General features: G+C 40.6%; 1 protein-coding gene across 1 annotated transcript; it reads right to left on the bottom strand.

Annotated features, from left to right (window-relative positions):
* Nucleotides 1-3848: 3848 nt before the first annotated feature.
* Nucleotides 3849-8901, bottom strand: spata7 (spermatogenesis associated 7). The gene is made up of 12 exons (XM_084012718.1): nucleotides 8681-8901; nucleotides 7903-7965; nucleotides 7707-7796; nucleotides 7496-7543; nucleotides 6933-7036; nucleotides 6286-6752; nucleotides 6115-6160; nucleotides 5641-5762; nucleotides 5503-5553; nucleotides 5275-5352; nucleotides 5007-5064; nucleotides 3849-4857 (listed from the first exon to the last, which is right to left on the bottom strand). The coding sequence occupies exons 1-12, from the start codon at nucleotides 8721-8723 to the stop codon at nucleotides 4261-4263; spliced, it is 1767 nt and encodes a 588-aa protein (XP_083868844.1). The 5' UTR covers nucleotides 8724-8901; the 3' UTR covers nucleotides 3849-4260.
* Between the last annotated feature and the right edge of the window lie 1682 nt (nucleotides 8902-10583).

The raw sequence follows: 10583 nt of genomic DNA, 5'->3' as shown, positions 1-10583 counted from the left end.
AGATACAGTGGGTGAACCAGACTGTGTGGCCCCCATGAGACCCATGACCCTTCAAGCACCACCTGGGAAATGCTTGAGGGCTTGAAATGGTACACAAATTGGACTGCATGTTGCAGCAACATATCATGTTACTTTAATGACTCAAAAGCAATTGCAGGTTTTTTATTTCATGTGTTTTTACTGCCTAATTTGATCATCTTCCAGGCTCTTGCCTCACCAGAGGAGGGCTAAACCAGGTGCTTGCCTCTCTTCCCCTGATTTCATGTGTTTTTATGCTCCATCGTAAATGTTAATGTTTCTGTGTAGATGTAATAACCCAGGCTGAACATGTGCCATCCTCTTTGTTTACCTCTTTGTTTTTTGCCGACGCCTCCGGGCTACCCTGGTAACTCAGTGTTTAACATCCCAACGCTATGGACTGTGGGTTATTTCTTCAGGTGAAGTCTGCAGAATTGTAGACTGAGGCCCAATCCTTAAGTGAGAGGTGTTGAGATGCTGTGAGGGTCTGAAATGGAATAAATACAAATGGGACAGCACTTGGCATTTCACATTACTTTGGTGACACAAAAAATATGGGTATTTAATTTAAATATGTTTACAGCTTGATTTGAAAGTCTTCCAGGCTCTTATCATTCCAGATGAGACATAACTGTCAAATAATTAATTTACTTGTTTTAGTTGAAAAATTAGTTGATGAATAACCCAGATGTGTAAATAGCACCTTCCTAAGTGTTTTATGTTCCATATGAAATCTTTAATGTTTCTGTATAAATATATCAAATGTGCTGTACTCTTTATTTACATTTTTTTAAATTTCCTTCCGGCTAGCCTTGTAACCCTGTGTTTAAAGTCACAACGCTATGAACTGTGGGTAATTCCCTCAGGCAAAGTCTGCATCGATGCTGACTTACGGAAAAGTGGGAATAAAGGTCTCAAAAAGTCCACGAGCGAGCCCTTCATGCACTTGCCGATTTGACAGTGGGACAGCCCTAAGCCCTCTGGGACGTAACGCGAGGCGCATTAAAGTCTGTGAGTGTGGACATTGAGATTCGGCCTACTACACAGTGTGCATAAAGGGCTTGAGATGTTTGCGAGAAAGCCCTCAAGCATTTGACGATTGAACAGCACTGGGACAGCCTTTAGGCCCCGTGGGCTTTGCAGGAACATGCCTCAAAGTCTCTGAGTCTGGACACTGATTGGGCCAATGTCTATGGGGGGAAAGTTTGCCCACTTTTATTGTCCTGGACAGTATGTTTGACCAGAGACACAGTTATTCAGCTTTTTTCTTTGGGCATCAACTTCACATTTACACACCAATTGATCAGAAAAGATGCATGACACTAGATATTTTATCTTCAAACCTTTGACATGTGTCTGTACTCGGGTGCAGAAGCTCTGTGCAGTAGGGATTATTCTTTATCTGCCTGTATCTTCCCCGTAGCCTAGAAAGAAATGGTAAATGGTGAATGGCCTCAGAAATAGCACACTGAGGGCCTCCCTGCTCACTGCAGAGGACCCTTCAGGTCAACAAGGTACTAGTGATCCCGATGTTAGAGAAAGGTACGGGACAAGGAAAACAGAGAGGGTTAGGTCGATAAGGAAGATCTACGATGCTTCCCTCTAGATGTCCAAGCACATTTAATTTGTCTCCTTTATTTTAGTTTTACATATTTACTATCCCAGTCAGTCTTACTGAATCATCTTAAAATAATCGTATATTTCCTTAATCATGAAATGCTGGATCATTTAAATCCCACACATATTTGCAAATTCAAATTAACATTGTTTTGTAATGAGCAGGTTGTGGAGGCAAACAACATCTCAAATAGTTTGGACGGATGCTGTAAGCCATGCTTGAATGTTTGTGTGTGTCTACAAGCAGTGCCACATACACACAGAGGCTGCCATTCAGCAGAGCAGCTGTTTGCAGGTCAGTGGTCTCCTACATCATCTACAGTTGTGGTTCTGAGCTAGTTTAGGTGTCCATTTGTGTTCATTGGGGCCAAGTTTCTTTCCAAGCAATACTGATGACAGTTCAGCCCTACAGGGCCTTCTTCAAGATCAACAATGAGAAGACATGGCACTGAGTTAGTGCTCCTGTATTATGGCCCTGAAAAGTTCTATTCCTGACTCTCTGGGTTCACCATGTTTGGGTCTTCTGTGAAAGTACCCTCCAAGGCGACTGAATAAAGCCTGGGACATAGTCTTGAGAGATGGGACATGTACAGTGTAACTGGAGTCTGATGTTAGAGGGTTACTGTAGAAGGTGCTAGAAATGAAGGGATGGTGTCCTCTCTGAACTTTTCAACTGACACACAACAGGATGTATTAAAATAGAGTGTGTTTTCTTATGGTCTTTTATTAAAGATCTTTTCAATAATTGCAAAATTGTAATTCTCACCCATGAAGTAGGCTACTATGACATCCTCCTTGGGGACATCTTACAGTCTCCTCATAGAGAGTAACAAGGTAACGCTGTGTGATTCAGCTGAAGCTTCACCATGTCACCTGAGAAACCCTGCTCACATATAGTGAGGAACACATTCATGGAAAATCAAATGTTGTATTTTATCACCTACACAGTTGACACTATGCTTTGGAGAGTAGGGAAGGACCCAAATGCAGAACAAGAATGTGGACTGGTGAGGTTAACACAGGTAACAACCAAACACAACTCCATTTCGTAAAGAAGGAACTGGGCTGGAATAATAGTGAGGAACAGGTGTAAGTCATCAGGGTGGGGCAGACAACCGCTTTCTCCTCTCTCTCCTCCTGTTTTCCTCCATCCTTCCTCCTCCAACTCCCTCTTTTCTTCATCCCCCTGCCACACAGCATCCACACAGAAAATATACTTCTCACCGTTTCTTCCTTCCCTCTTTCTTCTAATTTTTTTTATTTCTCTTTATTTTCTCTCCTCCTCCTCCTCGGTCATCCCCTCCTTCGGTCTCGTTTCTGCCTTCTCCTTTTCCCGTTTCTTTGGAAAGCTTCTGAAGGTGGCCCACCTGAAGACCAGCGTTTTACTGTGTGAGGAGGTTGATCTTTTCCTCCGTTCGGCTCACTTTGTTGTGCCACTCGTCCGTCCATCTTTCGGATCTCTCTGCAGTTCGTAGAGGCTGAGGAGACGTACCCGGAGGTCAGTGCTTTTTCAGTGACAGGATTGTGATCGGTTATAGTACAGCTATACTGTCTTTATGGTGCTTTATGAAAAATTATGAATTATGAAGCCTGTGTTTTAGAATGATCATAAATGATCCCTGAATAATTATGTCTGAATTCTGAAAGCATTGCCTGTCTGTTCTGCACCCCAGCATCTTTCTGAGAGTTGTCTGACAGTGGAGAAGATGAAGTGCAGGAGAGGTATGTAGGCTGTGTGTCTTTGTGGTTAGACAGTTTGTTTGCTGTCAGTTCCTTATTTAGAAGGCAGTATTAGTAAGAAAACACATGCAGAACACTTCCAAACGAAGTGGAGGTATGTGGGGAGACACTTAACAGCATACTACCATACTATTTAGTATGCCAGAAAAAGATTTAGTGTCCCATTACATTGTTTGCCCTGTTTCATTTTGCTGTATGCAAGCCAGTATGCTTTTGTGGTATATCTAATAGGGCAAGAGGGTCAAATGATGTCACCTCGACTCTGCATAGCATGACTCCCTCCCATTTGAATGCATACAGCATTAAACAATGTGTACTTTTTATTATTATATAGAAAGGAAAAAGTATGTGATTTGAAACGCAGCTATACATGCTATATATTTTCACAGTAGTCTTTAAATTCCACTCCCTCATCTCACAGCGCAATCGTAATAATCAGATGCCAGCATACAAGAATCAGAAGAATAGAACGTTTATTTTAATGTTAAAGACACTTTCTGGTAGCTACATCTCAGAGGCATAATGTCAAGTCAAACACACTGAAAAATGTTTCTTTACAAACAAAAACATTTCTCTAGAAATCTGAAAATGTAAACTGCAGCAAGACCTTATTTAAAGCCTGACTGGGAACTCTGCATTTCACTCAAACTAAAGGATGCCACTAATTCCACACATCTGACATCACTGTGGTGCTATGGACTCCATTTGAAAAAAGGCTAAGCAGGCTAGTTACCGTGGGGCAGTTAATTTAGCTGGATTTCTCTGGAGGTCAAATGGAGCTCAACCACGTTGGCGAGCATGTTCCCACTTATCAATATTCCAAAAGCCATTCACTCAAAAAACAAAAATACTAAAGGACATTCAATCCCTAAAAAACAGCAACACTCAGAAGTCATCATCACTGACGGAGCCGGCTGTATTTGCATGTTGCTCGGCAGCCGTCTCCACATTGTTGTCGGGCGTATTGCCGGACACATGAAGTGACTCTGACAAACTTCTCCCTAGATCCTCAATCTCTTTAGATTCCCCATCAGCTTGATCTTCATCAAACCCCTTTTCGCTGGTTAGAGTGTCACTGCTGATTTCTTTGTACGTCTCAGTTGTGCCTATTTGATTTTGATGGTCCTCTTCATCGACACCTGTGTTATCAGAAACATGCTCACTGAGCAGGGCAGAGCTAATGACCCTCTCCTGATCTCCACCCGTTGGTGAGGCAGCAGTCGTTTCAGGAGAGCAGATGGGTGTCGACACCAACAGGGGATCAGGATAATCTGGCGAATCACAGTATTTAATATCGGAGGCATAAGAGAAAAGGTCGTCGTCCTTTTTGGTCTTCACTTGTTTCCCCCCTGATTCCAGATGTGGTAGGAATGACTCAAGCAGCTCCTTCCCCTTTTCTTCAAGCTCTGTACGGGAGGCGGCTGTGTTGGTTGGCTCTTCAAAGTCTTTACGCAGCACTGCCAGAAGGTGGCGCATTTTACTCTAAAATCAAACAATGCAATCGGATGCATGAGAAGAAAATAATGAGTCTTTGGGACACAAAATATTTTCAAATGTGTATTTTAAAGCCATGACTCTAACACAGAGACAAGACTTGCTGTGTGGTATTCTGCATGAAGTTGGCTACTCACCACATCAAGCTGATGCCGATTCATGTCGATATGGCGCTTTATCACCTGGTCGACAAACCTTGCAGAGGACATAGACACACACATAATGACCCTGGAGGACCAGAGCAGCTATAGCCACTGTTTAACAATATACATTATTATGAGGCACGTATAGCTATTAAAATGCCATCCAGTCTCCACGTGTGCTGTAAATATCTGTAAGCTAAACACAAAGCATAAACCGTAGTCTTGTCGTTCGTAAAAAATAGTCATTAAAAAAATGACAAACCTGTCAGAGATATGCCCCCTGGACAATATGTCCTCTGTTACAGCAGAAATGAATTCGAGGTACATTAATTCTTCTTCCCTGTTGAACAACAGATGGGAACGATTCACTTCAGTGACATTATTTTATTCTTTTACAGAAGCTTCATACAGCACTGTTAAATCCGTGCACATAGCGATAGCTTTTCCTTATGTACATTGAAAGCTTTTCACATTATCAGAGAGAACTTACTCTGCAGATATACCCTTCATAATGTGAGATTTTCTGCCTTCTGGAGTCACCCTAAAAGAGGAGATTAAATTAGTTTTATATCTTATTCATACTTTAGTTTTTAAAATGCAACATAGTATTTCTAATTTAGGATTTTACCTGGGTGACGAGTCAAAGAAATCATGGTTCCTGCTCTTATTTGCTTGACTCCTTTGTCTCGATGATACGAAATATGTGCCATTGAGTTCATCTTCAGACCATTCATGCTCTGTAAAAAATTCCTGTAAAACAAAAGGATGGAAAAATGATCAGATGTTTAATGTGGCTGTAAAAAACAACGATAAGACACAGAATGATTATGATATTAAGCAACAAATATACCCCACAAATGTTGTTTTTTTTACTGTACCACAGAATATCATGTGATTCAGTCGGCGTGGGCAATACTAAACTTGTTGCAGTTATCTTCACGGAAGTAATGATGTGATAACAACTAAGGCATGGATCAGTGTTAAGGCCTGCTACAAATGGATCAAATGATTAACAAGATGGGAAAAGCAGTTACAGACAATGGATGGATGTATTGCTATTGTTAAAATAAATGTCAATAATCAAATTTAATCCTCAAATTACCTGAGATGGCTCATCAAATTCCTGGGTACATTCCTTGGCTTTCGTGCTGCATAAAAACATATGTAATTAGTTATTTTAACACATCAGAAAACATGTTGCACATGTTAAGAAACTTGTTTTAAAGAAGTGTATCTATTGCTTTCGTTTGATACTCATTGACAAGTTAAGTACCTTCCATGATACGTCTCCTGTCGCATCAGTCTTGATTTGGTGTAATCCTGAGGTGGGTTTCTCGGTGGCGCTCTGTAGTAGCGATACTGTGACAGGTATGAACTCTTTTCTGATTTCAGGGTCTTAGGGGTGAAAGGTTTGTCTTGCGTAAAGTGCTGTGAATGTTTCTTGAGCAAGTCTCCACTGTACGTCTTCTGAACAGGGTCCTGGAAAGTCTTGTAACAACTCTGATCTCTCGAAGCTCCAAGGGAACACGCTGACTGATTTCTGTGTGAAGCCGCCTCCGGGCTACAGTACCGTATTTCTGATGCTGGGCGAATGTGATGAGACTGGTTCTGAGAACCAACTTTATACGATGGGTAAACGATCTCCTTGGCATGGAAGGAGGAGCTGAACCTTGGGCTGGAGACGGTAGAACTCCTTGAGCAGAGGTAGGGGCTGTCATCATACTGCGCGGATAATCTACTCTGAAAAGCAAACATGTTTAAATAAATAATGAAATAATGTAGGCTCTGCATTTAAAGCCTTTAAACGATTTATGGGCATCGAGTTTTCCAGTCAGGCGATGCCACGGCTTCTGCACAAGATATGTTGGCGTCATAGAAAGCAATGAGAAACACGTCAGTGATCCTGCATTGATTTCTTACTTGGGCTGAGGAGCAGGAGGCTCTGGTATTCCTCGGGGAGATAGAGTTCGCTGACTGAGGACGAACCCCTTTCCTCAACCGTTCCTGTCTGATCTGGTCATTGTCTGTCGACAGGCAAAGACAAGTGAATAGACACAGGAAACCGGAACAGGCGATGGCTCACTGCAGTTTAACGGCACAGTATGGGAGGGCCGGGAGAGCAATTGTCAAAGTACAGATTATTACCTTTCCCATCAAAGATGAGGATGGATTGTATCCTGTAATCAAGTGATGAGTGGTTGCACTGCAGCATCACTTATTGAGGCTTCTACTGTACAGCAAATGGGCTCTGCCTGTCCTATCACTTCACTGTACAATCATTCTGCCTGAACTACTGGATGATGGTGTAAAGTGGTCATTTAAACTCTGATTACCACTGAGACAACAACACCTGACTGCATTTAAACTCATTATTATTCCATTAAAACCATTGTGGGTGTATTAACATAAGATATATGATTTCAACAGTGAAAATGTGTTCAGAGTTGAACGAATAATTTTAAATTTGATAAGTGGATACTTACACTTTACACTGTGTATCATGCTTTTGGGTACTGAGGCATCAATGGCAGCTGGGAAACAAGGCAACGGTGTAAGATTGCAACATGTATTCACATTATTATTACACAACAGATACATATTTTACCACTTAAACATATGAGGATATGAGGAGCTGAATTAGGTTGATCTACTGAGTGTCAATGAATAATGGTGTACTCCTGCCATGTAGCTCACCTTTAGCTGAGTAAATCTTTTTGTAATGGGACACCATGTGGTCTTTAACGATGGACTGCGTCAACTTGCTGGAGGAGCGAGGGCAGAAAGCTAAAAACACACAAGATAGGGAACAACATACAGCACACACTGTAAAATGAAGTTCTTATCTCACAATACTCAGACTTCTTTCTTGTTATAATATTAAAATACTCACGGCTGCTTTTTAAAGTCTGTCCTCTCACACCAGGGCTGCACCCCGCTCCAGGTGATACACTCCCTAAAAAGGAAATAGATGGATATAAGCAAGTGACTCCCATAGATAACTAATACAATACAACAGTACTTAACAGGGTTATAGAAACGTGAATACTTAAGTCAATTATCAAGCAAACATTTGGCACATACACCTTCTAATTTACTATTCATTTAATGTTTACTTTTTATATCTTTGTAAAATACCTTGTGGGTTTTTGAATATTGGCCAGATATATGTAATGTATGTTCCAGCTCTAGTATGCTGCTGTTGTTATTAGTTAGTTTTCAGTTTAGGAAACAAAAACGTTTTGTTTTAATCAGCTAAAAATCCCAGAATGGTCAATGTAACTTTGATTTGAGTTTATTTAGTTCGTGTTTACAGTTATACATTGTCATCATCTGGTAGGCCTGCTGCAAAAAAAACCCAACACCATAGTAAACGTACGACACGTAAAAGCGTCGTCTTCCTCTTGATGTAGTGTTAACAAAATAGAGTAAGCTAACCGTAGCCACTATAACTGTGTGTGCGTCGTGTTAGGAGCTAATACCTGTACTGTTTTGAATGTGAATTTGTACAGTCTTGAGGGCGAACAACGTAAGAAATGTAAAAAGCTGACATTGCCTACATACACGTGAAGCCACGTTAGTGAGAACACACAGTCAGTTTATCTCTGCTCCCTGCTTCTGCTAGAGCCAAACAGCTAGCTAGCTAGCTAATGCTAACAGTATTTGCATACCTATTCTCGATTCCATGGTAATGTTCTCCTCATCGTATCCCATTTTCCTCAGCAATATTGTGGGGGGGCGACGACAGAGCTCGACTACATCCGGACACTACGGTGCACTTAACCGCAAACATGTCTAACGCTGAGAGAATCAAGTAACGTAAAGGTGACCGGCTAAAGACTAGAGTATTAGCAGATGCATTAGCAGATGAGCGGCCAGGCAACGCTACCCCGTCGCCATGCTGGTTGCTATGATTGACTTCGTCATCACGCTCGTGCGTAAGGAAAGTCACGCCACCCTCTAAGCCCCCTATCCCCATGCAGCCCATAGAAATAGCCGAGCACACATCTATCACGTGACTGGGGAATGGGAACTGAAATATCAACATGGTAAAAAAAAGTATTTACCTCAGAATTAAATAAGATCAATGCACGAATCATTCTCAACACTATATGATATGCAATAGATAAATAATAATAATACAATTATATAGTAATTTGATGAATTTTGATTCCAATGGCAACAGCACATGTGCTAAAGACAGAAAACAGAAAGAAAAGTAGACAATATCCTTGTGTTTCAACATTGTGTGATTATATATATATATATATATATATATATATATATATATGGAGTCACCTTTGAACATTAGACAAACAGGGTGAGGCAAGTGGAGCCAGTGAAGCCCATAAACAGCAGGAAACAGTCAGGCTATAATACCCTCTCTGTAAAACAGTGGCATCTGTAAGACACTGGAGTCCCTGTGTCTGCCGGTTGAGAGCAAGGTTACACAGGCTTTACCTGCACTGAATGTTATACAATTGTCTTCTTAACAGTGCAGTTATTCCTCTACCGGTTATTTTCACCAGGGGGGGGAACAAGGTGAGACTGCAGATGGAAATTCAGGACCCTTTGAAAAACAGATCTCAAGGGCCCTGAAGCAGTAAAATGGATCTATCTACCTGTTCTGTGTTAGGCTCCTAAATATATGCCTGTTGGTAGCCTCTCTTGTTTATTACAGTGTGCCGTTTTAGGTTGTTTGAGGTGAACATGAACCATCTGGCTTGCCGGAAACAAAATTCAGCAAAGTGGCCTCGTTGACAATAATATGAGTGTGTGAAAAATCTCACCAATGCGGGAAAACACAGAATGCAACAAATATAAATTCTGATTCAACTGGATAGTGTTGATCATGGGAACATTACATCAACATCCATCCATGGACTGTAAACTCCAGTGGGCTCATCCTTATAGGAGTTAAAAGGGCTATAGGCTATTTTCAATTGAGCTGAAACCCATCTTTCTTTGGCTTAGACAATGTATGTAAAATTAATGTGTACACATAATTACAGTTTCAGCCTTTCAGACTCCGAAACTGTTTCTGCTCTCAGACAATTTGATTCCATTTGTTTGAATAAATGCTGCCATGACCATTGATCTTGTTTCTTTATTGATTGTCCAAATAATCAGTTCCAAAGAGCTTGTCATAACAGTAAATGGAATTAATAATATCAACAGGTGGAATTAATAACATTAATTATGACTCCATAGCAGCAATAACATTATGTTATTATTAAATGTGTTTGAAATTGTCTGTTGTGGAAAAAAGTCCTATAAGTTTAGTTTTACCCCCCACCCTTCTTTAAATCATATATCTTGTTAAATATTTTAACTTGAATGATTTCATGTTTTCTTCTTTTCTTCATGGCTTATCTAGTCTGATGAATCCTCAAAACCAGCTTTGTATTACTATTCAGTTATATTGATATCTTATTGATTTTATTTATTTAATCAATTGTGTGCATGTTTTCTCCCTTTTATGTGTAAGGCAGTTCGTCAATACTGTCGTAAAAACTGTAAAACAAATCCAGATTATTATTAGCACGATGTATTTGCAAATTGCAAATTTTATTA

This window comes from Eutrigla gurnardus (assembly GCF_963514095.1).
Source record: "Eutrigla gurnardus genome assembly, chromosome: 7".
Taxonomy (NCBI): Eukaryota; Metazoa; Chordata; class Actinopteri; order Perciformes; family Triglidae; genus Eutrigla; species Eutrigla gurnardus.
The sequence above is the reverse complement of the archived record's forward strand: the minus strand, read 5'-3'. Positions and strand labels throughout refer to the sequence as shown.